At 43.9% G+C, this 27,139-nt stretch overlaps 2 protein-coding genes across 5 annotated transcripts in view; one reads left to right on the plus strand and one right to left on the minus strand.

The window, feature by feature from the left end:
- Positions 1–4,973, plus strand: part of DMTF1 (cyclin D binding myb like transcription factor 1) — a 47,222-nt gene extending 42,249 nt beyond the window's left edge. For 2 of the 3 annotated variants that reach the window (XM_070424163.1, XM_070424165.1), the window contains 4 exons: positions 1,268–1,423; positions 1,983–2,348; positions 3,292–3,439; positions 3,658–4,973. In XM_070424163.1, coding sequence (XP_070280264.1) covers positions 1,268–1,423; positions 1,983–2,348; positions 3,292–3,439; positions 3,658–3,767 — 780 coding nt within the window. In that variant the 3' untranslated portion in view covers positions 3,768–4,973. The remainder of the gene's footprint in view (positions 1–1,267; positions 1,424–1,982; positions 2,349–3,291; positions 3,440–3,657) is intronic. The other variant, XM_070424164.1, reaches the window with a different exon arrangement.
- Positions 4,793–26,369, minus strand: TMEM243 (transmembrane protein 243). 2 transcript variants are annotated; one of them, XR_011472656.1, is made up of 6 exons: positions 26,104–26,369; positions 25,425–25,710; positions 7,937–7,987; positions 6,791–6,895; positions 5,208–5,404; positions 4,793–4,909 (listed from the first exon to the last, which is right to left on the minus strand). XR_011472656.1 is itself a non-coding variant. In XM_070424167.1 (5 exons), exons 2-5 carry the CDS (start codon positions 25,500–25,502, stop codon positions 5,282–5,284), a joined length of 357 nt encoding a protein of 118 aa, XP_070280268.1. In that variant the 5' UTR covers positions 25,503–25,710; positions 26,104–26,369; the 3' UTR covers positions 4,793–5,281. The 2 variants fall into 2 exon arrangements, 1 of the variants encoding a protein (XP_070280268.1); XM_070424167.1 differs by having other exon boundaries at positions 4,793–5,404.
- Between the last annotated feature and the right edge of the window lie 770 nt (positions 26,370–27,139).

Genomic DNA, 27,139 nt, shown 5'->3' on the forward strand with positions numbered 1-27,139 from the left:
TGCTAATTTGAAGGAGTTTCTTTTTGGGGAGATGGAAATTTTATTTAAAAACTCCCATTTCTTGCCCAGCTGATGTGGCTCAGTTGGTTGAGTGTCAGCCTATGAACCAGGAGGTCAAAGTTCGATTCCCAGGTCAGAGCACATGCCCAGGTTGCAGGCTTGATCCCTAGTAGAGGGCATGCAAAGGCAGCTGGTCAATGATTCTCTTTCATCATTGATGTTTCTCTCTCTCTCTCTCTCTCTCTCCTTTCCTCTCTGAAATCAATAAATTTTTTAAAAATTCGCACTTCTTGCCCTGCTTTCTAAATAGGGTAAAGCCAGAATTAGCTCGATTTTCATGAAGAAAATATAAAGTAGATTTTATTTAAATTATGTTAAGATTTATTTGCTGTGAACATACGGGCTATTACTGCAAGAGTTTACTCTCCACAGCCAAATCTCGCAAGGACAGCCAACACAGCAAAAAGTTCTCTTTGAGAACTTCTATTAGTTTACTTAAGCCTAACCCAGTAGCCTACAAAATAGTATCCTACCTTTTTTCAAAGGTAGAAAACAGAACTTTATTTCAGACTAAAGAACATGCAGATACTTTTCCTTTAGAGCATTAGGATATAAACCAAACTCAAATTATTATATAGAAGCTTATGGTTGTGAAAGGTGTATGGGTGTTGAATAGTTTTCATACTTCTATAATATCAAAAAAATAAATGTATTGTCTGTTTACCAGCTTTTCAAATAGGAATTTTCTTTTTCCTTTAGCAGAACACTGCTAATTGCTATGTCTATACATTTCCTCTTAATATAAAAAATATTTGATAAAATCATTCTATGAAAAAAATCTTTTCAAGTAATACTGCTGCAGTGCCTTTTCAAAAATGTGAAGCTTCTGAAATTGGGAGGATGCTAGTTTTTATGTGCTACAGAGAAAGGATAACAAGACAAACAGTGGCTCATGTGACCACATCTTAGTCCCATGAAACAAGTAAGAGCAGAGCATAGAAATACAGAAAGCAAAAAGCAGGATAAAGGCCTTGCCTCTCTATTTTTAACTCTAGGCCAAGTAATTACTTAAGAGGGATACATAGTAAAGGATATTATAACCTCCATTTTATTACTTGTTTACACCTACACAATTGGTATGTACTTTTGTGGCTAGTAAATTAGTCCCCATTTGGGATACAAAGCTAGACTTAATGAGTACTAGTAAGTCTACTTACTTAACTCAATAGTCTATGCACCTGTGTTGACATTATTTTTATTCTTTTAGTCTTTCCATTTACAGCCCACTGGGACTCCAGGTACCTACCTGCTTCAGACAAGCTCAAGCCAAGGCCTTCCCCTCACGCTGACTGCTAGTCCCACAGTAACCCTGACGGCTGCTGCACCTGCTTCTCCTGAACAGATCATCGTTCATGCTTTATCTGTATGTTACCTTACATAAACTCTTTGGGTTTTCAAATTTTTGTAGAGAAGATTGGCTGACAAATGTCACCATGTTTTTCTAGTTTTTAATACTATGCTAGCACCCATGTGCCTTCCATAACAAGCTGAGGGGAGGGGGATTTATTTTGAGCTCGGTTCAAGTATTTGAATACCTGTTAGGGACCACGATTAGTTTATATAAGAGCCCAAACTAATAGTCCATTTATTTAAACAATTCTCCCTATCACTGTTGTCCCAGGAGCAATATTTTATATCTTCATTCTGCCTTCACTGGGGTAAATCCCTCACTCCCTGTGTCTCTTTACATGTGACGGACTTAGATTAGGGGAGTAGGAATATTAGGTGAACAAAGGCCCATGTGGGCAAAGAACAGGGTTTCTAGAAAAATCGTGGTAAGAAAACTGCAGTTCCAGAAGTGAGAGGTGGGGGTGAACAGTAGCCCATATTAGCATGTATAAATGTCATTTGTTGCCTGTAATTTGAATATGATAGGTACTTTTTCATTTTGCCATTGATCTTTCTTTTTTAACATTTTATAGCCAGAGCATTTGTTGAACACAAGTGACAATGTCACAGTGCAGTGTCACACACCGAGAGTCATCATTCAGACAGTTGCCACAGAGGACATCACTTCTTCCATATCCCAAGCAGAACTGACAGTAGATAATGATATTCACTCATCAGATTTTCCTGAGCCTCCAGATGCCCTAGAAGGAGATACTTTCCCAGATGAAATTCATCAGCCTAAGGTGACTGTAGAGCCATCATTTAATGATGCTCGTGTATCCAAATTCAGTGACCAAAATAGCACAGAACTGATGAATAGTGTTATGGTCAGAACAGAAGAAGACCTTAAACAAGAGGAAGAATCACGCTCTCATTTGGCCTGTACTTACGTTACTGAGGTAAGTTATACTTAAGTGAACAGCCTAGGGGTTCTTGCCTTGAGCTTCAAACCTGCAGTTTGGAAAGAGCTTAGAAATAATTTACCGGATGATATCCTGTGATACTGCTTTTCTTTAGACACAAAATAAAGTGCAAACCAGTACCTCTGACCGCACAAGTATCAGTCAACCAGCAGTGTTGCTCTGTCTTACCACTGTCCCTCACTAAATAAAAGCATTCCCTTGGAAACATTTGTTGGAACTCATGGAAGCATTTTCCTGAGGGTAATTAATATAGATCTTTATGGTTTAGCTTAGGAACCTCATGCCACAGAACAGCATTATTCTATAATCAGGAGACCTATAACTGAATTGGTTCTTTTGTCCATTTTAAGACCTTAACTTTCATTTCCTTATATTTTAATTTTAAAACTAGAGGCTCGATGCACAATTCGTGCACCAGTGGGGTCCCTCGACCTGGCCTACAGGATCGGGCGAAGCCGGTTCTCCAACATCCCCCGAGGGGTCCCAGGTTGCAAGAGGGCACAGGCCAGGTCAAGGGACCCCACTGGTGCAGGATCCGGGCAGGGACCACAGGAGGGCTCCAGGGCATGTCCGTCCTGTCTCGCTTCTCGCTCAAGTCCTGATCAGCCAGACCCCAGCAGCAAGCTATCCTATGAGTAGGAGTGTCGGCCCTCTGGTGGTCAGTGCACGTCATAGCGACTGGTCAACCGTTGACTCTCTGCCCCCTGGTGGTCAGTGCCCATCATAGCAAGCAGTTGAGCGGCCTTAGCATATCATTAGCATATTACACTTTGATTGGTTGAATGGACCACTGGACACTTAGCACATTAGGCTTTTATTATATAGGATGGAATACTTGAAAGTTAAACATGTTTGGGATCTTAAGGAAAACTAATAAGGAATTTGAGTCAGAATCTCATTTTTTTAAATTGTAATTTAGGATTTAGAGTCTCCTACTATAGAAGAACAAGTTGGTCAAACAACAATTGATGATGAAACAATACTCATTGTTCCTTCACCACATGGCTTTATCCAGGCATCTGATGTTATAGATACGGAATCTGTCCTGCCATTGACAACACTAACAGGTACTGTAATACATCTCCATCATATGCCTGGTAAGTCTTGAGACAAATCAGGCAGATATTTAATTCAGTTGTTTTAGTCTTTCTTGATCCAACAATGAAGATTAGTCTTCTTGTTAAATTTTTCACTTTGGTAGAATACTTACTCTAGATTCTTGACATGGATTAGGAAATATATGTTATATACATTCAAGACTGAATTGAAATTTAACTCATTACAGATCCCATATTCCAACATCATCGAGAAGAATCAAATATCATTGGGTCATCTTTGGGCAGTCCTGTTTCAGAAGACTCAAAGGATGTTGAAGATTTGGTAAACTGTCATTAGGTAATTCTTAGAAACAGGTAGTTCAGGCAAAGAAGCCACACTGTTAATTACAACAACATCCCCAAAGAAATAGGAGAAACCCCCAAGAGGCTTAACTTACCATTCCTCTGGCTTTTAAATACAGTGCTTAAGCCAAGAACAGTGTTGCTGCTATGACTTTTTACCTCCTTTAAATATATCATCTGCGGTCTAGTCTTATGGAAGTAGAGTATGGGAGGTCTTAAATACATAGATCCCTGTGATAAGTGCCATCTGTTAGCAGGGAATTTCATTCACTTCAGCCACTGAGAAAAGTTTTAAATCACCAAAGTTTAACTACTGTGTTTTAGAAATGGCAATATTCATCTCTGATGATCAGATATGAGTCTCTGTCCAGTCCCAAGTAAGCCTGTTTATATTTCATCAACATGGTCTGGAGTTACCAGTGACCTTCTTCAAAAAGATTATCATTAGCTTGAGACTGACCAGCATACAAGGACACAGACCTAGGAGGTGATTGTGCTGCAGTTTCCTTTGGTTTTACTGATTGCTGGCATTGGGAGCTGATTCAAGCTGGATAGAGAAGAAAGCATTAAGAGATAAAAAATATTCACTACAGGTTTTTTTTTTTATTATTATTACTTTAAAGGGACTATGGATGAGGGTAGTGTCAAAACTCAGTTTTCACTTCTTCAGAACCCACTGTCATCAGTTTACAAAATTAGCACTTTGAAGTAAAATGAAATGGGAAGGAAGTAAAGTTCCCTGTCTTATACTATGACCATTTCTTACGTGTTTTACAATATAAAGTATCCAGAAAATAATTAAGGAGGGTATCAGAGTTTGCTGTTCACTTAGTGCATTAGCTGGTGAGGGTGTGATAAAATTTCTCCCTCTCAGGCAATTTTAAAAAACAAAATTTGCTTCTGTAATGAAATGAAACAAATCAAGAGTCATTCCTGTACTAGAGAAGGTTAAACCAAAACTAGCCTCTTAAAGCTTTAACAAATATGACTCTATGGAAAAGTAAACAAAAAAAAAAAAACAACCTTGTATAAATTATTTTATTTATTGTAATTAGATCTTCACAATCAAATTGTCTTTTCACCGTCTCTGTTTTGTTAATGTGAAACAAATTGTAGTTTTAAGCAAGAGTTGGTTGCCTAGGGAACAATAATTGTATATTCAGTTTAACAGAAATAAAAGAATATTTGTCTTAAAATGCAAGATTGTTTGTTACATAGCCTTTCGCCATGCCATTACATTATAAAAAATTTCAATTTCAAAAGTGAAAATTACTTGTGCTGTTTGAGCTTTAAGGGTTGGAATGTTTAAGTGCAACATCAGCTCCTTAAAAAAGCAAAGTGATCTATATAAAGTCTCCCCTGCAAGAGGGAAATTAGATTTACAGTTAACATGAAAATCATGTATCAGACTTGTGCAGGAGATTCTTCAGCATACCTTATCCAGCTTTTATTCACAGTCCTAATGTATAGCTTTGAAGAGACCTGGTAAGTATTTTCTCCTTGGCAGCCTCACTTTCCCACATCATGGAAGTACAGGTTCGCACATATACATAACATGGTGATAGAAAATAAGATATAGTAAATTAGATTTCTAAATTTCGGTTCTAAGTCTCCTTGTCGATACCAGTAGATCTAAAAGAAGAAGAATTAAATAAAAATTTAAGTAATAGCCATTGGTTCAAGTATTTAAAATACAACTAATTATTTTTCCTCTGGATGAGACAGATTTTGTATTAATCTACATTCCTGAGACTTAATGCAGCCAGAATTTAATTCTCATTCTTTATCATTCAAGTAGTACCACTAAGTTTCCACATCCAAAATCATACTGTTCCTGCTTGCTCAGTTAACACTGTTCTATGTTTAAATCAACAGCATCCCCCAATCATTTGGCAAGCATTCAAAAATGTGTACCATTTGGATGTTTTAAATATAGGGTGGGCAAAAGTAGGTTTGCAGTTAAGAGTATGCCAGAGTTTACTCTTTTGTATATTTTCCCATACAAACAAACCTATCTTTCCCCACCCCTTCATATTTGAGTAAAAAATACAATTCCTTTAGATACTGGAAGGGGCAACAACTTTCTAATTCATATACAATTCAGACTGCCAGTACAAAATTGGGCTTACATATGCATGTATTTGGTTTAAACTAAATCACTGTTAGTCACTTCTGGCTTTAAGCTGGGGATGGGAGGAGAGCATCTCTGGTAGCTTTGTTCCAAAGGCTCCTAAAGTGAGGTGGCCAGTCCTCCCCTCAGATCATAGGACAGCAGAATCGGTGCATTAGAAGTTTGGAGATCCTGTTTAATCTTAAGTTAAATAAGCATATTGCTATTATGAGTCAAGCCCTATGTGAGTCAAAACAAATACTCTTAATGGGTTTACTGTGTTGATTCTGCCTCTCATCAAAGGAAATAAAATAATAACCAACTAATGAATGACTGAACACTTGGCAAATACCCAACTGAGGCCTATCACCATCTTTCTCACCTCAAAGAAAAGCTTTGTAGTAAAATTGAAACTAGTGACAAGGATACAACTGCAGCTCTAGGTTCCCCTGGAGAATTACTTTCATTTGGGGAGGTAAGCACAGAAATTAAAACAGACTTTTTAATTATTAGAAATAAATCCAGAGTGCTAGTGCTGTATCTCTTCCTGTAAGAGCAGTAATGGCCTTTCCCAAAGCCTGTTGAGCCCAGTATGCAGTTCTTGAAGGAAGATAAGTAAAGTTCAACAAATTTTTGGCCACCTAAGTCTTTTTAAGTATTTCTTTTTTTCCATTTTTTAGCACCAGGGGAAGTTTCTCTTTAAGGTTACAACTTTGGGATTTAAGAGAAAAGGAATTCAAATTAAAAAAGAAAACCCTGCAATTAATATTGAGAATTCTGACATCCTTGGGGGGTGGGGTTGTTAATTAGAGATACCCTTTCAGATAGACCCAGAGCTGGGCATTTGTCCAGGCACAGCAGCCTTCAGCCCTCCAGGATATTCAATTTCAATTCTAAACAGTACTCACAAGTATGCAGGCAGTAATACTACTCAAAGAGATGCAGACAGCAAAAAATATATTCAATGGTTTTGGAGGTGGTTGAGGGAAAACAAAAGCACTGATCAGCGTTACCTGTATGAAGAGAAATTAGGCCTTAGGAGTAATTTGGTTAGACAATGTAATATAACATATACTTCACATTGTAAAATGATATCACCAGATTTGCCTTATGGAATGTTAATTTTAATGTTTAATAAAATACTTGCTTTACTGTTACTTCATTTAGTACTTCCTCTTTCTAACTTTTTCCTCCTTTATGAAAGGAGACAAAACAAAGAGCAGTGTAACTAGCTAACCTCGAAATAATCTCTTAACAAAGATTAAAAAGCATCTTAGCCTCATTCCTAGGATTAATAATTACATTGGGAAAAGTTCTAACCTTTTTGTTATTTTGAATACTCCCAACAACAAAAAATATGACAAATATGACCAAAACTGTTTTTGCTTAACATTATGAAAAATATTGAAAGGGATTTCTAATGCCCTATGGAGATCAATTTCTACCATAGATACAGCAATCTATCTATTCTTTTTTATTAATAAGCCTTGTTAACAAATTGCCTAAAATTTTCTTACATTTAATGAATATGCGCCACAGAAATGTCACTCTCAGACTATGGGAAATAGATTTGTTTTTTTATTTATTGTGATAGCACCAACCTTTATTATTCAGGACGAAAAATTGCTGTGTAATATGACCAAATATTTTTAATCCAAAATATGATGAATGTGCTTTAAGGAACAAAGTAAATTTAAGATATTAACAAAAAAAGTGATGCCTGTAGGGTATGTACAGAAGGGAATTGTGGTAGACACTGACACATTACTTATTTACTAGGCATACTCAGAAAAAATAAGTTATTTGACTTGTACTATTTCACATATTCAACTATGTATGCAGGTGGAAACCAATTTAGCTACTCAAGTTACTAATTGCAATTTTAAGTGGTAATAAAATTGAAAAGTCTTAATGTAATTATGACTGGAATGCTTCACATGCTGATATGCTGGCCCCTTTTAAGTATTTTTTTGAAGAGTTAATTGAACCACAATACTAAAGTTTTTAAAACTTTGGCTAAGAGCCGGGGTGAGACACAAAATAAAGATACTTACTAGAATCAATAAGGATGTTAAGATGCCAACAACTAAATTGATGATTCGATCCTGAAAGAGAAAAGAGTTTTTGAGCCATATGGTAGATCTATGGCACTTTCAGAAAAGTACACCACCAGGCACTGCATGATTAGAATGAAGAAACAAGGACCCTGCCCCTCTCTTTACACATACACAATTGCCAGAAAGGCAAAGTGTACTCCATCACCAAAGTGGAAAAAAGGTACTCTGGGAAGACAGGGATGTCAATATAAGAAATACTCAAACCTGTAGAGAATTTTTGTGAGTTTATTTGAGCCAAATTGATAATTGCCAGGAAGCAAAATCTCAACAGATTAAGAAAATGCTCCAGAGAATGCCAGTTTTGCACCTTAGTTTATACATTACAATCAAAAGAGGAGCCATAAGTGGGTTATGGGTTACATGAAATCTATTTGTGACAGATTAGGAAGGCCGGAGAAAGCAAAGCAGGGAAACCTCTGGGATTGGATAAAAAGTAAAATGGTAGCCCTGACCAGTTTGGCTCAGTGGATAGAGCGTCGGCCTGCGGACTGAAAGGTCCCGGGTTCGAGTCTGGTCAAGGGCATGTACCTTGGTTGCGGGCACATCCCCAGTGGGAGGTGTGCTGGAGGCAGCTGATCGATGTTTCTCTCTTATAGATGTTTCTAACTCTCTAACCCTCTCCCTTCCTCTCTGTAAAAAATAAAAAAAATAAAATAAAAAAAGTAAAATGGTAGACATACTTGTTTTACATAGGTGAATATAGGATGGTTAACAGTCAACAGTTAACAATGAGGGATTTGTGGTCTCCACAGAGTGGTGCCTCTGCTTTGAGGGGTCTGAAAAAAATTACTTTGACATTCCAAAGGAATGTTATTATAGATATCAAAATTGCCATCATGAGTTTTTTCCAACTTATTAAATGGGGAAAAGTCTTCAATATATAAACCCCATGACTGCTTTGTCTTTCCCATCCTCACCCCAACAAACCACAATGGTTTCAAAAGCTGATCTAATCCAATCTTAATTTTACAGGTTAAGGTACATGTAGGCCCAGTGAATGTGGTTAAATAGTACCTAACCTCACACAGCAAGTTAGAAGCAACTTTGAAACAGGGTTCCTAAATCAGGTCCTCTGATTAGATTTAGCTTCAGTTATGGGGACTAAAAAAAGTTAAATACTTCACATACATATGTTACTAATATTAATTATGCAGATCATATATATGTTTTAAGTTATAGAAGTTGTTTGTAGAGTTCACAGAATAAGGTCATAAGGACTTAAGACCTGATGAGCAAACACTACTGTAAGACCAATAAATACCAAGCAGTCTTAATTCTGAGAAAGCTGAGTAATGAATCAGTAATCTCACAGATTGTTTTGGTAAAGTTTTAGCAGAGAACAGCAAGATATGGAATAAACAAAAGCTCAGAAATGGGAAGGGTATAGGAACCAGCACAGAAGAGCAACTGAACCCTCATTTCATAGTGAAAAACAAGAATCCAAAGTTAAGAGGCAGGCAGAGCTGGGAGGCAAGAGTGAAAGAAAGCCAAGTATCATATGGGGTGTGCCTAATCTAACCAAGGACAAGCCTCTGTCCAGACCAAGGCCAGTGCAATTCAATGTTACATGGTACAAAGGAAACTGAATACCTGCCACACCCTTTCTAACCTAGGAAGGCTCAGACCATATCTTATCACCGCCTCAGCTAGAGGAGCCTACACAGCACATAGTAGCCTGGAATTCCAACCATTTTTAGAGAAGAGACCCAGGGGCTAATAACTGGTCACTATTATTCCCACACAACACAAATTTTAAATATGTGTGTGTTTAACATAAATGTGTATATGGATCACTCTACCTTGTGAAAAGGGTTCATCTAAACTCTGATGGTCTACGCTGAGAAATCAAGAGTATCTGCTCCCATCTATAAGCTCCAGGAATTTGCAAAAGCTTAAGGAAGTCTGCATACCTTCCAACATATTCCTCTTACCAATAGAAGCCAGTGAAGATGTTCAGATGAGAGGTAGCCAAGAATCACTAATCTCCAAACAGCAAGTTGCCAACCAGGATCACTGTGTGTGGGCGGGGGGGGGGGGGGTAATGGTGAGGAATAGTAACTATGCCAGAAGTTTTTGCGTATCTTTTCTAAAAGTCCTGGGATGAAATGATATGAAAGTAAAACAGGGTCAGGGAAATTGAAAACTTGCCCAAGTTCTCAATATCAATGAGTGATGGAGACAGAATTCAATGCCAACAGAGCAGATTCCACTTATCCTCCTCATTGGAAGAGCAACCTAGAATGCTACTGCTGGTCTAGACAAAGATACCAAGTGGCAGTTGACACCTCAAAAAGCCTATTGGCCAGGTATTACAGTGTTTATTTTCCAGGAATGAAGATTTCCTCATAAGATTGTCGGACTTATCCACGTAAGCTTAACTGGTTTTAATCACTCATGAAAATATAGCGAAACTAATGACTACTACCCTGCTTGCCTTCTAGACTGTTCACCAAATGGAACGCTGAGGCATCTCCATGAATACCTTTTATTCGATTGTTATATCACAGTCTCTCTGGACTCCCAAGATGGGATGAACTATTTGGCAAAGGGCAGGAGTTTCTCACAGGGTATTTTTTCTCCAAGCCAAGACCTTGGATTCAGACCTTCTGCTATCAAAGTAACTATGAGTCCAGGCCAAAGAAACAGTTAACTTTGGAAGACCTCGCACTCTTAGGCTCTTTCTTCTAAATGCTTGCTACCCAAAGTGTGTTCTGTGGGCCAGCAACACTGGCCCCAGCTGAGAGCCCGTGAGAAATGCAGAATACTGGGCCTCACTCCAGACCCACTAAATCAGAATCTGCTTTTTACCAACTCCTCAGGTGACTTTTGTGCACTGCTCTAAAGTTTAGGTTCTAAATGAAACCATTTTGAATACTGATTAAGTCCAAGTCAAAGGTGAGAGACCTTTCCCTGGGCCCAGAGATTGTTTTTCAGGGCTTTATTAGCTCCCCCAGCTCCCAGTCTCCAAAGATAAAAGAATAGAGAACAATTAAACAGCCAATTACTTAGTATTTCAGGAGTTTTAGAACTGATAGGCTCCAAATCAGAAATAGAGCACTTGGGGAAAGAGACTACTGAATTTAATCTTTGCTGTTAATGGAATGAACTGAAACTCAGATTATTTCCACAAGTATAGCTAGTCCCTATTATTCTAATTTCTCACAGAAACTAGCGCTATCTCCTCCCCAGTTTTATTACCCTTTTCCATCTACCAAGACCATTCTCCCTTCCCAGAGCCTTAAACTTGTTGCTTATTTTCACTCCCCAAGGAAGCTTGACAGGATCAAAACCAGCCTTGATCCTTACCTGCAGAGAGGATGGGATAGGGAATCAGGATGTCCTTCCCAAAGACAAATACTCGGCAACAGGTTGAGAGAGTCTTAACTCATATACATGCAGATATGAGCACATGAACATAAAAATATACATGTATAGTCTTGAGAAGGATTCTGATATATAACCTCACAAGTTACTTGTTCATTTAAACATTATCTCAATTATTTTTCAATAAAAGAAAAATCCATCTACTATATTCCAGATGCAAACACACAACAATGAATAAAACTGTCTCTACCTTCAGGAAGTTTACACTATCCAGAGTGCCAGAGGGCACTTAGGAGAAAGGAAGTAAGGTTTCTTGGCCGTCAGGGAGGGAAGAGCAGGAGTAGTAGGAGCCACATCTTCATCTTCCTTTGAAATGGGGAAGGAGAAAAAAATGGACATACATGCAAATGGCTTCTACCTGTCAAGCAAGTAAGGAACACCTTATTTCCTTTTACCAATGGGTAACTAGATTCAATGACACAGGTAATGGTAAGGTCTCCTATCCAATGCTTTATACAAAATGCAAGCCTAAGCAGCAGTTCAAAGGTCTAAGAATCCTTACACCAATACAAGTGGTCCCTGAAACTAGAGTCAAAAGACCAAGGTTTTCAATGGCGTTCTGCCACTGGCTAGTTATGTAACTTTAAAAGGATCCCTTAACCCATTTGAGTCTATCAAATCAAATGATCTCTGGTCCCTTCCTGCTTTAATTTATGGCTCTGGATCATCAATCACCACTTGGGCCAGAGGAGAAGGCCAACTCCCCAGTAATCAAAAAGTAGAGGAGCTCCCACCCAATCTTGCTTGGTCAGTCATTAGCCAGCATCTTGCTACAAGACAGTGAACCCCAAACTGATTTCAAATGCTCAGCCTTTTAATGATGGCTTTGGAAGGAAATGGGCAGTAACATCCCAAATAACCAAACCTGGCAATTGTCCTCAGCAACCTGGAAACATCCTAGTAGACAGTTTGAAATGCTAAGAAGAGTCATATCATGTTTGACCTTCTATTTCCACAGCAATTTATGTTTTGCCTGCTTCCAAATGGACTTAAGGACTTGTGCTACTATAGTCAAACTCATAACCCATTTAAGCAACAATAAAAAGAGCAAGAAATAATTTCTAAAGGGGTTTTGGGAATGAAAAGAAGAGTTTACGGGGGAAAAATTCACTAAAGAAAACTCTTCTGCTTTAAGTTCAAATGTTAGTAGGAAGATTCCTGGCAGCCAAGTGGGATATTCAAGGGGGTTTATAAATTCTCACTAACAAAAGCAAGCATGCTGGGTCACAAGAGGCAAACTTCCCCTGAAGCAGAGTTTGTTGCCTGGGTCTGCAAATACAGGGACAGAACATGCAGCTACTCCATACACAGTAGTTTCTTATATTGACCCATAGAAAAGCCAAAGGCATAATGTTCCCAAAGGAGTAAGGTGTGGGGTGGGAGCTGGGATGGCTGACATGCCACACTCCCAATGTGACTGCTTATCCTTCAGAGCTCAACTCAAACATCACCTCCTGAACACCATCCTCTGGCCCCTCCCCGCAGGACGTGAGCTGTTCCCGTCTCAGGGCTCCAGGATCACACTGACAGCATTTTCCTTACAGTGCCTCTCACAACACAGGCTACTCTCATCACTCACCTTCCTCAGAACAGTGAGTGGCCTTGCTGCTCCATGAGGGACACCCAGCAGCACAGAGGCTAGGGCCTGGTCCTGTTGCCCAAAGGACCTGTCTTTGCCAGCCACGAAGGCCCCACATCTAACGGAGGCTTCAGGCTAGGCTCCACTGACTCTATGGGAATTATCCATAGTAACCAGCCTGAGCACAAGCCCAGTTACGCGTGTTCTGCAACAGCAGGACCAGCACGGGTGTGAGAGGCATGACGGCATTCCTGCAGAGGAGCTCGTCCTTCACGCCTGGGGAGAAGCGGAGCAAAACAGAGAAACCCCTTGCAGAAGAGAAAACCCCGCATGGACAACGCCACGAAGACATTCCCCTCCACACTCCAGAGAGAAGGTGGGGAAGGGGTTAACAATGAGAACTCCATTTTTGGTGTTACAGGACTTCAGGTTTAACGGACAAAATTTCCAGCCCATATGTCATATGTGAAAATTGACACCCTGTTCATTTTAAAAGGCTTTTAACCAAAGTGTGCCTAATGATTAAATTAACAGGGTATTTTTTGTTGTTGTTATTAATTCACTGTTATTTTTAACATATTTTAGCAAATAGGCCATATGTTAAAAAAACACTATTTTTTGCTGACATAAATATTACATATCTACTACTATATATATCCATATTTCAATCCAAGAGTCACCACTTGTAAACAATGTTCAGTGAATGATTAGCACATGATCACACTGCATCGGTTCTGTTGTCACGTGGTGTGACTTTCTGAAGCAGTTTTAACAGGTACGGATGATGTTCCCACATGATGCTAAGCCACGCCCCAGTCATGTACATTTGTTTACTTGCAGTGACTGGTAAATGCACACATTTACTAGAGCTATTCAGTATAAATTTAAAATTACAATAATACATAGAGAAAACTTTTCTGTGAAATTAAAACTTCCATAAATACTTAATTTTAATTACACAAATATGTCTACAACTAATTTGTCAAATTTTTAACATAGGCATTCGAAAAACCTACTTTATTATATAAGGGACTTTCAGCTTTAATGGAAACCCCCTTGACCGAATTAGTCCTTTATATCAAGGTTTTACTGTACTTCTTTCTATGGGACTCCATAAAAGTCCTTCTCTTCAGACAATATCACAGGTAGCCCTACAGACCCGCATTCCCGCTCCAGATGTTCTCAGTCCTACAGGGTCAGTCTTCACACCCCACCCCCACCCTGAAAGTCTGTCCCATGTGAGCACCCTGTCTCTGGGACTCTTAACGTTCTCCCATGCTGGATTCCCCTTGCTGCCTATCTCTCTGAACAGTCTCCCCAACAGAGTCCCTACTACCCATATCTCATCCCACATTCGCGGGGCCAGAAGTGGGGGGCAAGGCATTCCCTGCTCCCCAGGCCAGGCTGACAGGGTGATTTCAGTAATATCCTCTGCTATGGTCTGAATGTTTGTGTCCCCCTGCCCTTCCCAAATTCATATTAAAATCTTAAGGCTCAATGTGACAGTTTTAGGAGGGAGATGCTTAGGTCATGAGCGTGGAGGCCTCATAAATGGGGTTAGTGCCCTTATTTAAAAAATAAAAGGCTCCAGAGAGCTCCCGACTGCCATGTGAGAATACACTCAGAAGTCTCCAACCCAGAAGAGGGCCTTCACCTAGCCCTGCAGGCACCTGATCTCAGACTTCCAGCATCCAGAACCATGAGAGAAATACTAGTCTACAGTATTCTGTTAGAGCAGATGGAATGGAATAAAACATCCTCAGTTTCTGAAATGTATGTGCCCAAGCAGTCTCATGCCAACTTCTTCCCTTCTTCTCAGTTACCTCAATTATTTCAGCACCAGCTCTGCCACATCCCTCTTCCTCCACCCCTCTGCTCTACTGCCTCCATCTGGGCTTCACCCACATCCACTGACTACACCAATCTCTGACTGTGGAGTCAGCAGTTTCAGCAATGCACAGAAGACTTCCTGGTGGATATGCTCATCTGCTTTTGATGCTTTGAAAACCCAGCCCCGAGTCACCCTCAACACCCCAGTTGCTGGGGTGAAGCCTGTGAAACTTCAAACGGTCCTAACTTAACTCCCAGTTTACTCGTCAGCCGCCTCCTCTGCACTATAAGGTCCTGGAGGCAAAGAGCCATATCTGCCATGTGACTGAGAAAGCAGAGCTGCCACTACCCAGAGTGGAGATAATGTTCTTCTGATTGTACAAAGGTGTCACCGTATTGGTGGGAAGTGGCACTGGTCATTTCCCTCAGCCAATCACAGTGCCCAGCATAGACTAGATGCTCAAATATTAGCTAAAAGAACAAACTAACTGAGTTTACCATAAATTCATGTTTTCGGCTGCGCTTTCACTGTTTTTCCATGGTCTTTTATTTGGGTTGACTCTTTGTCTCTTTCAAGAAAGTAGTTAGAAGCTCTACCTCAAACAAGTTCCTGGTACCACTCTTGAAGACTACACAGCAGCAGAAATTCTTACACACAAAAAAAGAGGAAAACTCCTCCCCTATTTTCATTCGACTTCTGGCTTGAAGAGGACCAGAAGGTGATCAGTTTCTCTGCCAATCCTGCACCCATTCTCTGGCTCAATTAATTATCTCTGTCCTCATCTCTACATTGAATTTCTTCCTTCATGGAGTTTTGGCCTCAAAAACCTCAACTCCCTCAACATTAGAAGAGCCTTCTATCCATCCTGTTTCAGCTTTGATGTTAAGCATTCATTCTCCACTTTTTTTCACATGCTAAGTGTTAGGAAGTTAGGAAGAAAATAAAACAGGGTAAAAGAAGAGTAACCAGGGTGGAAATTGCGGGCTTAGTTTTAGTCAAAAGAATCTCCTCGGATGATGTGACATTTGAGCAGAGGCCTTCATAAGAAAAATAAATGAAACATGCAATGACCTGAGGGAAGGATATTGCAAACAAGCCAGTGCAAAGGCCCTGAGGCAGAAGTGAGTTTGGGAATTAAAAGGAAAAAAAGAAGGCCAGACCCAGCTGGTATGGCTCAGTGGTTGAGCACTGACCCTTGCACCAAGAGGTCAGTGGGTTCAATTCCTGATCTCAGGCACATGCCCAGATTGCATGCTCAATCTCCAGAAGGGGGCATGCAGGAGGCAGCCAATCAATGATGCTTCTCTCTCATCAGTGTTTCTAGCTCTCTCTTCCTCTCTCCCTACCCCTCCCTTTCTAAAATAAATAAATACATACATACATACATACATACATATTTTTGTTTAATACTACTTAAAAAAAAAAGGCCAGGATGACTGAAGCTTAATAAGGAAGAGAGAGAAGAACAAAGATTTGTTAAATGCCTATCTTCCCTGCAGTACATCTATACTCCATGAGAAAAGATATACTATCCAGCACACAGCATATTTCCTGAAATGAAGTATGCACACAATGAATAATTGAATAAAAAAATAGGTACATGCACACTCAACAACCTAAAGCCTCCAGAAGAAAATCATACTCCTTAGCACAGCATTCAAGGCTCTCCTCCCAGCCCCGCCCTTCCTCTGACCCTGCCTCCCAAGTTCAAGAGTCCAGTCACAATGGAACCATAACAATCCCTAGCCACTTCCTGTATTTTCCAGCTCCTATCCCTTTGACACAAGCTGGACCTCCTGCTTGGGACTTCCGGTCACCTCCTCTTGTTAGGTCTTAGGTCTGCTTCTAGGTCTAAGATTCAAAAACCCTCCGATCTGATGTCTCCAGGAGAATTACTCCCTTCCTCGTGCTCCCTGGCACTTTGCTCATCCTTTTATTAAAGGGTTCATCCCTTTAAATCCAGTACTTATTATCCCTCCCCCTTATTATCCCTAGCCCACACGTCCTTCGGGTCACTGAAGATAGTGACTGCCTTGTGAGGGAGAGAGAAGAAAAGCAATCTATTCAGCATGTTTGACATGTCCAAAGGGCATGACCTTCCTTCCCACCTTTGTTAGCCTAGAAGGAGTGACCCTTGAGCCATATCCAACAATTTTGCAATTTGGCGTCCAAAGTTCTTCATTTCCCGAACATAAGCGTTCTCATACCATAAATAAAAGGCCAATTCTCAGAAATGATTTTCCTTTTCTTCTTCCAAATCAATTGTCAGGAAAGCTCTGGAAATGGCTGGGTGGCACGCTTAAGGAGCAGCCCTCTGGAACACACCTACCGAGAGGATGTGGGAGGAGGTTTGGGCCCAGCTGAGCCAGTGGTTTAACCTGGGCCCCTAGAGGTACCAGGCTCTGACTCAGCAGGGGCCTCCCCTCACGCTGGCACCAGGGACAACCCTAGGACAGCACCCACTGGGGGGAGCGTGAGGGGACACCTTTTCTCTGATCGAAGGTTCTACCCTTCTGAGACTTGCCAAAGAAACACTAGACTGAGCGGTGCCAGCAGATGCGTGAGAAAGGATTTATGGGAATGCAGGCACGCCCACACCTGACAGTCTCACACTCTGAACTCTCTCAGTGCATTCACATCCTCCACAGCTTTGTGTAGCCCTGAACACCAACTTTCCCCTCACTTCTCTCTCGACACAGTAAGTACACAAACATTTCACATGTTTCTCTTATAGCACAGATTCACATTTTGAAGTATCTTTCCACTGTGAATGTTTCTGTATACCCATTCTGCCGGATTCTTTCTCACAGATACATGCCCTTGAAATACATTCTTTTCACTGAAGCACCATTTATGAAAATCAGATTACAGTAACAATAGCAAGCAAACCTATTCCACATGTTTAAGGGGCAAATGATCCGTAGAGTTGGCAACCATAGGAAGTGCCCTATTTTTATGTGCCAACGTTCAGAATGAGAGGTATATAGTAAAGGACTCTGAGGTTAGGAGATGACACATGACTTAAAGTTATTCTCCTACCATATGCCTGCCTTGCAAAAGTCACTTAACTTTTAGGCCTAAATTCCCATATTTGCACAATGGTCAAATATGCAGGGTTGCTGTAAGGATTAGGAGATACGACACATAAAGTGTCTAGAACAGAGTAACTGGCATTAACAGAGAATTGGTAAATAGTTGTCAATATGGTGTTAGTGTTATTTCTACCACACCTAATGCCCATCTTCCCAATGAGATGAGGCTCCTCAGAGATGTGTGGGAGCTGAGTGAGTGCCATGCCCTGGACCCAATTTCTAGGGCAGCCCCAATTTCAAATGTATTCCATAATTTCCACAGAAACACATGTCCCTATGGCAGTTCAAAAACACGGTCAGCTATACATGGCCTATGGATTGACCCTAAGGTAAAAAAAAAAAGACTTCAATTTGGTAGACCCAGCCTATTACCACAGACCTGAAAAACCTATCTACAGAAAAGAAAACCCAGCAGACCATCCACTTATGAAAGATCAGGCCTCAGTTTAAGTGTTTTTATGCAATGCTGTATGTATTCCTACTACCAGCCTTTTTGCGGAAGCTCAGCAGGGAGAGGGGAGAGTAAGGACCTTAATTGCAGGAGAGCCTGAAGCACCACTTCCTGTTTTGGTATCAGCATTCCAGGTTTCTTTCTGAACACCAGCTTCTGCCTGTTACTGTTGTTCCAGGATCTCCCAAGAATGCAGGTTACTTTTTGGTGATGCCAGATTATCACTTCACTGTAAACCCAGTATACATAAAATCAAGGGCTAGGCAAAGCATTGTGCCTAGTGCTATGGAGAAATGAGGGCACAGCCTCCTCCCCACAAGGAGTGTATACTCTGGTCCAGAGACAACCTATATATAAATCGCTGAAAGCACAAGGAGCAAGTGCTGGAGCTCCTCTGACTGCCAGGCTTGTAGGAGGCAAATGTGGCTGCAGGCTGGTTGTAAGGAAGGTTCTGAGGTGGAGAAGTAGGCTGAGCAGAATCCATAAGTTTGGAGAAGACAGGGCAGGGTGCTACAGAAAGGAGAACATTTGCCAAGACAGGGAGGCAGCTAAAGGAAACGGGTCCATGAGAAGGTGCCAGCCTGGACTGGGCTTCCATGGAGCCTGGGTGAGATCCAGGATGTCAGCCCTCCCTCTGCACCAGCATCCTCTGAGGAGCTTTCTAAAAATACAGATGCCTGAGCCAAACCCCCAGAGAGTCCCAGTCCTCTGGTCTGGGGGTGGAGAGAGAACACTTATTAGAACAGGAAAGAAAAAAGGCATGGCCAACCATCTGCCTGAACTCTTTCTCCAGCCCAAGAAACTGCAACTAAAGTGAGAGGCAAGAGGACAACTGATCTGGTCCCTTGGATGACTAGCTCTCCGCTGAGGACCACCCCGAAGTTCTGTCAAAGGAAAGAAGCTAGAAACCCTTGGAGAACAGCCTTTGGGGCACTGGGCAAGGGAACAGGCAGCTGGCAGACACAACAATATGAACCACAGCTTTGTTCTTAATAAAGCAGTAACCCCCATACCCTTCACCCCTCAAAAGGCAAGAAGTAGCCCTCTAATCTTACACTAGTATTTGCAGAAGCCAAATGCCCCAAGTTTGAATTGCTTGAATTGGACTACACATCAGAAAAAACCCTTGTTTTACACCTTAAAAAACAACAACAACAACAACAAAAAAAAAAACAGGAAGAGGGAAGGGTACATGGAACTTTTGCCTTGTAACCAAAAATCTGAGACTCGGGACCCAATTCCTTGCGCCCCATACAGAAGTTCCCCCTCCAATATTACCTGAGTCCAGTAATGTGCCTTCCTCCAAAGTCACTAATCTTATATCACATCCAAGTAGGAATAAAGGGATAAGAACTGTCACCACCCTTCTTAAAGGATGAATCACATACTTGGTGATTAGTGAAAATCAATAGACTGGTCTGGAAACGGGTTTACACTTCCTCCCATCAACTGCACTAGGTGTCTCCCCCAGACAGAACCATCCCCTCCTTCCCCTGCGAGATTCACCAGTCTAGACTAGCTAGAATGATTTCTGATGATCGGGCAGTGAGCTAGCAAATCAAGACTGCCTTACAGGCCCCAAGGATAACTTAATGACCATGCATTATATAGAAAGATTACCCCAACTGTGTGTTGTCCTAAAGCAGCCATGGGCAAACTACGGCCCGAGGGCCGGATCCGGCCAGTTTGAAATGAATAAAACTAAAAAAAAAAAAAAAAAGAAAAAGACCGTACCCTTTTATGTAATGATGTTTACTTTGAATTTATATTAGTTCACACAAACACTCCATCCATGCTTTTGTTCCGGGTCCGGTCCAGTTTAAGAACCCATTGTGGCCCTCGAGTCAAAAAGTTTGCCCACCCCTGTCCTAAAGCAAACTTCTAAAGGTAGCCCTGGGCAAGAGAGGGGGGAATACCTCCAGGTTATAGTTCACACTAGGGGAAGGAAAGGAGGAGCAGGGGATGGAGATTCCTTGAGTAACACTTTCAAACCCTAGAAAGTGTCCCTTGAATACTCCTGGGTAGGACGAGGGGGAGATAAGAATTGGGCAGGGCACTGTGCCAGTGCTAAAAGACTTGGCCACCAAAACAGTACAAAAAGCACTACTCTCCAACTAGAGTCCCAATGAAAATTAGCTTATTACAGGTTCTGAGAAGTCCCACAGACTATGGAACCACCCTAACTAATAATCCACTTGCTTTAAGACTGGGCTGTCCTGAATGTTAAACTACAGTGGGAAGCCTGAGGAGGGTTGGGGGGGGGATTAAGAGACCAACTGAAGGACTTATAAGCATGCATATAAGATTAACCAATGGACACAAGACACGGGGCGGGGGGGGGGGGGGGGTCGGGGGTAGGGGCCGGGGGAATGTCAAGGGGGGGGGGGAAAAGGAGACATATGTAATACTCTTTGTAATACTTTAAGAAATAAAAATTATTAAAATATTAAAAAAAAAAAAAAAAAGACTGGGCTGTCCAATACAATAGTACTCTAACTACATGTGGTTACCGAGCACCTGAAATGTGGTGGTCCAAACTGAGACAGGCTGTAAGTGAAAAATACACACTGGAGTTCAAAGGCTTAGTATGAAGAAAAATTGTAAAACTATATATTTCCATTTATATTGATTATATAATAAACAATTGTATTTTGATTATATATTAAAATATGTAGGATGTATGGAGTTAAAACTAATTTCATCTGTTTATACTTTAAAAAATTTTTGTTGTTGTTAATCCTCCATTGATTTTTAGAGAGTGTATGGGGGAGGGGAACATAAATATAAGAGAGACACATGGATTGGCTGCCTCCTGCACACGCCCCAACCAGACCTGGGATCAAACCTGCAACCCAGGAACATGCCCTTTCCTGGGAATCGAGCCAGTGACCCTTTTGTGCATAGGCCGATGCTCTTAACCATTTAGCAACACTGGCCAGGGCTGTTTATACTTTTTTTAAAAATATATTATTATTGACTTCAGAGAGGAAGGGAGAGACAGAAACATCAGTAAGAAACATCAATGATGAAAGAGAATCGTTAATTGGCTGTGTCCCACACGCCCCCTACTGGGGATAGAGCCGGCAACTTGGGCAGGTGCCCTTGACTGGAATTGAACCCGGGACCCTTCAGCCCGCAGGCTGCCGCTCTATCCACTGAGCCAAACGGGCTAGGGCTGTTTATACTTTTTAATAGGGCTACTAGGACATTTAAAATCAGGTATGTGGCTCACATTATATTTCTACTGAATAGTGATTCTTTAAAAATGCGAAGCTACAGCACATTAAAAACCTCAGGTATCCTGGATTGCCATGGCATTTGTGCCAGGTTTGCTTTTCTTCTAAGAGAGAGGTAATCTACCCCAGAACTTGGGACAGATAAAAAAGATGAAAAAAAAACATCCAAACATTCTGACCGGGGTGTATAAGATAGCCCATTTAGCATTATGTAATCCCAAAAATATCAAGGAATGAGGGAAATACTTCTTAGAAAAACTGAACAGCTTTCCTTCTTTGTCTTATCCCTTAGATATCTATAATAATAAAAGCATAATATGCTAATTAGGCCGACGTCCTTCCTGATGAAGCTGGGGCTGCGAGGGAAGCCCGGGGCCTGAGTGCCTGCCGGTGGCTGGAGGGAAGCCAGCTGGGGTCCCGGGTTCCAGAGGGAAGCCCGTGCCAGCAGCCAGGGAAAGAAAGGCCTACTCTGGCACGAATTTCGTGCACCAGGCCTCTAGTTTATGGAATAATAGAGAACTGGCTACTTTTGCCTTTCATTCCATGACTCTACCTGTAAAGTTATTCCTAAATATCATGCTAAAGAGTGAATAACATTGGAGTTCAGTGAGTGAAATCATTGTGTGCAGCCAGTACAGAGGAAGACAGAAGTTCCCTCAGGGACTGCCCAGGAGGGTGCTGCTCAAGGCCCGATGGGTTATATGTTTATTATTCCCTAGTAGATCTCACTTGTCTTGCACTCACTCCATGACCATGGGTGACCACTGCACCAATTTCCTGTGAAAGGGTAATAGGTAGGTGAATGTCTACCGTGCTTTTGAAGTACTATTCCAGCCAACTCACAAAAGGGAGTTGGTAAAACCTAACCAGAGAACTAGTTGTGTGACTGAAAAAGGTGACCTGCTTTGTGGTTCAGCTTCCTTAGTTCTAACAAGAATAACAACACACATCTTACCAAGGAACTTAGGATCAAAGGAAAGAAAGCTGAATCCTAGCAGTTGCTGGCATTAAGCAAGAACAGTCTCCCTCTGGACTCCTCTACTCTGTGGGCTTCAGTCATCTCTGCCTTAAAGTTAAGGTCCAGACCTTTCTAGATTTAAAATTGAGGAAGCAAGCAGGACAAATAGGTGGTTGCAGAATAGCCACAGAGATGTAGATTACAACATAGGGAATACAGTCAATAATACCAAGATAAATAGGTGTAGGGCCAGGCTGGGGGACCACGCTGTAAGGTATATGATTTTCTAACCACTTTGCTGTACATCTGAAACCAATACAGAATAATATCACATGGAAACTAATTTAAAAACACATTTTAAAATAATAAAATTGAGAGACTGTATGTATGGCCAGTTGTTATAAAGTAAATAGAAGGACTCAGAAGATCTGTCACACTATGACAAGAAGTGGGTTTTCCCTTTTCTAGATTTTTCTCCTCTAAAGTAGTTTACTAATACTAAGTGTCACTGTGAAGTGGCTGTTGTGTCCAGTTTCCTGGCATCTGAAAGAGAGCAAACTGAAAACAGCTGGATGCAAGTGCCACTGAACGGTTCCTCAGGGGCCCAGGAATCCCCCCTGCTCGTCAGTGACTGTCCTGCAGGGGACTGCACCACTGCAATGTGTCCTGTCCTCTCATTATTGACACCCCCTTCCTGTGCCCCGCCCACTTCAGGTCCTCAAGTAAAATCATTTGCTGTCTTTGAAGATGGATTCCTCTCCTTCTTCGGGCCTACCACCTACTTATAACCACCATGTCTTCTCCATCCTCAGACCATCCTTTCTCTGTTCTGTACAATTTCTCCACATGCAAACATTCTGTCAGCCCCACGGAGGGCGCTCAAAGGAGCTGTGAGTAGCTACATCTACTGTTAAAACGCCTAAAGCTGCCTGAGTAGTATCAGGGCTATATACTCTTGGACTAAAATGTAGTCAATAAACAGAGACATATTTGGAATAGCAGTTTTTGGACGGATTTCAAATGGATCACAGGCAATAGGAAACTTAGTCACTGACTATTTAGGCCCAAGCAAGAAAACATCAATATTTCTAAGTATCTATATAAATCAACAAGTCCAGCCCAAGTCGGTTTGGCTCAGTGGATAGAGCGACGGCCTGCGGACCAAAGGGTTCCCGGCTCGATTCCCATCAAGGGCATGTACCTCGGTTGCAGGCTCCTCCCGGGTCAGGGCCCTGGTCCAGGCTCGTGCAGGAAGCAACCAATCAATGTGTTTCTCTTGCATTGATATTTCTCTCTGTCCTTCCCTCTCTTCCACTCTCCCTAAAAGTCAATGGGGAAAAATATCCTCGGGTGAGGATAAATAAATTAATCAATCAATCAACAAGTCAATTACCAACCAAGTCATCTACCTCAGTACTCGAGGGCTATGGGGCTAAATGAGGTCAGAATCTGCATCCCACAAAACCCCAATCTGTGTGCCAAGGCCCATGGGGGAAACAGTGAACCTCTTAGCTCTCGAAACAGCTGGGCAGCCAGATGCCCTGGGTCTGATCCCTTCAAGCAACAAGGGGCTTCCATTCTCCAGGCTCCAAATTCCTCTTCTAATCAAACTCCAGTTTAGAGGCACCCGTATCTAAAAGCTCAAGGCTACCGGACACTGAATGGAGAAGCTACCCTAGGGTCTACCCCAAGCCGCCCAAATAAAAGTGACCAGTGTCTCCTCTGACCCCTCTATGCCCCGTCATAACACAGATCTCATGGCATCACGTGGGTCTGCATGTTTCCTCCACCTAGCTGGGCTCCTTGCTCCCCCAGGGCCCACCACATAACGCTCGATAACGTGAGCAGAAAGAGAAACATCTGCTGGCCTAGAGCCACCCTTCTCAAGCCAGGTGCACCGCGGGCTGCGAAGCCACAAGATAACCAAGGAGCATCTCCCTCGAGTTCAGGCTTAAAGCATTTTTTTCTTAAGAGAAAAAAATTTTTTTAAGAGAAAGCAAAACCCACATGGCGTTTTTTAAAAAATAATAAAGTAGTCGTCTCCTAGCAGGCTGGCAGCTTCCAGATTCAGGGCCCCGTCCCAGGCTGCGGGGTGTACAGGTCCCTGTCCTGCCCCTGCCGAGGCTGAGAAACCCAAGAGAAGGTGCGCTCCCAGGCACCCAACTTTTTGAGAGACTGAAAGCAATCTGTCGGGGCTCAAAGGCCACCCGCGCCACTTTTCCAGGTGAAACCAACAATAGCAACAGCACAAAAACAAGCTAATCTCGCCCAAACGACTCAGAAGAACAGTGCTGAGGCCGGGAACGGGCGCTCTAGAGCCTTCCCCGCCTGGCCCAGGACGTCCCATGACGAGGCTGGTGAGAAAACAGGCTCTGCAGACGCCTGAAATAACGTACCATGGCTGGGTCGGTCCCGAGACCCTTGACCGCTTCCTGCAAGGGCGCCAACCAGAAACTCTCACTTCTCGCCCCGGCAGCCAACGAACCGTTAATGGCCCTGGATCAACAGTAACCAGAGGCGCCCCGGGGCGGGGGCGGGGGCCGGTACGGAAGCCGGGGGCGCACAGCCCAAGCCTCTCGCAGGTCAGCCCCGCGGCGGGTGCGCAAACGCCCCCCGCCTTCCGCGCTCCACTCAAGGGCCCCAACAGCCCAGAACTTGGCGAACTTCCCTCCGCGCCCGCCGCCAGGCTCCAGGCCACCGGCGTCCCCAAGAGGGAGCCGAGTGGCGGGGCAAACACCTTGAGAGGGAGGCGGGGGGGTGGAAGAGTCGGCTTTCTTCCCGCAAGTCCCTCCAGGGGCCGCGCAAGGGTCCCGCCGGGACTCGGGAGGCCAGGCGGACACACAGACGGACAGACACACAGACACACCCGGGCCAAGAGCCCCTTCCGCGCTCACCTTGGCCGACATCTCTCCGAACAGCGGTCGGTTGTCCAGACCGCTGGTGCCGTAGGTCCGGGTAGAAAAGTCCTCCATGTTGGGGCTTCCTCGCTGTCCCCAAAGTCACTCAGCACCGAGCCAGCATTCCCTCCCGAAGGGTCAGGTCCGGGCTCCCCGCGCCGCCGGCTCAGCGGGCGCGCATCGCCGACCCCGGGCGCGCCCGGGCGATCCCGGCGGCGGGCGCTCAGGCGCGGGGGGCCAGGCCGCCCCGCCCGAGCCCCGCTCGCCGCCGCATCCTCCGCAGCTGCCGGGGGAAGTGAAAGGAAACACCTTTGGCCGACTCTCCGCGGGAGGGACGCCCCCGCCCGGGCAGCGCCACTTCCCCAAATCTCAGCGCCGCACGGGCCGCGGGGCACCGCTCCCCGCCCGGCAGATGGGCGTCCCCCTCGCCCCGGGACCCCGGCCCGCTCCCCAGCCCACCCCCCAACCCGCGAGCGCGCAGACCTTCGGGCCCCGGGGAAAGTTTTCAGGGGAGAACTCGTGACCGGCCCCAGCCCCTCCTCGCCACCGCCTCCCCCGACCCCCGGCGGCGGGAGAAGTGAAGTTAGTGGCCGAGCAGAGCCGAGAGCTCCGCGGAGCCTCCCGCAGCGCGGCGGGTGCCGGCCGGCCACTCGGATCCCCGCGCGCGTGGCATTACCTGCCGCGGCTCCCCTCGCGCTCCGGGCGGAGAATCCCGCCTCGGCCCCGCACAGATTGGCCGCCCTTCCCGGAAACCCGCGCCCGCAGGCCAGACCTCGGCGCCCCCGGCCGGCCGCCCGCACGCTGAAGAGTCCCGGCCGCGCTCGGGACCGCGGGTGCCGCGTCCACACCCGCGTGGGACTCGGTGCCGAGGCTGGGGCGCGGGCGGCGGAGAGCGGGCGCACGGGCCGGGAGACGCGCTGCGGGCTCCCCTCGGACCTTCGGGCCGGGACCCCGCGCCGCTGTCGCAAACCGACTCGGCCCGCCCAGGCCACGTCACGGCCGAGGCGGCCAATCGCGCGCGCCGAGGCGACGCGTGGGCTGCGGAGCGTTGGTGCTGGAGGTGCCCGTTGACGCCCGGCGGGACGGCGGCTCCCCGGCGGCACGTTTCTCAGTCTCAGTATAATTCGCATCTGCGCGAGCCACGGGAACAAAGAACACTTCTGAAGATAGATTTGCGTTTGGCTAAAAGCATCTTCAAAACATAACCACCCCAGTGTTTGCACAAGAGGACGGAATGGGGTCCTCGATAAATTTGGTTGAGGGTCTGGATGTCTTGTGTTGCCCGTGATAGGGATCCTGTGTGGTTTACAGAAACAGCCGGGAGGTAATGAGTGCGAGGTACCTCTTGGACTTGCCTGCTCATCCTGCCAGTGCAGGTGCTGACTAAGCATGTTTGCAGCCACGGAGAACGCGTGTCTGTCAACCTCTTCACTGCTTAGAGTGCAGAGAACTGCAGGTGGATACACTTCTAGGCAAGCAACACAGCATCACTCTGCATCTGGGATCATTTTATAAGGATAGGTCACAAACACAGGCAGGCTAGTGTCCCTGGACACGACAACTCCTAGACTGAAGGAAGCTCTAACAACATTTGTGTGCACGGAGGGCCCATGTTGGCAACAAGAGTCCAAGCCAAGATTCCAGGTGGTCCCTTAACCGTTCAGGACAAGGGATGAGGACAAGATGGACACCTGGCTGTGGCTTTGGAATTT

Source organism: Myotis yumanensis, unplaced genomic scaffold (assembly GCF_028538775.1).
Source record: "Myotis yumanensis isolate MYYU_CA2020_CCGP unplaced genomic scaffold, mMyoYum1.0.hap1 SCAF_9, whole genome shotgun sequence".
Classification (NCBI taxonomy): domain Eukaryota; kingdom Metazoa; phylum Chordata; class Mammalia; order Chiroptera; family Vespertilionidae; genus Myotis; species Myotis yumanensis.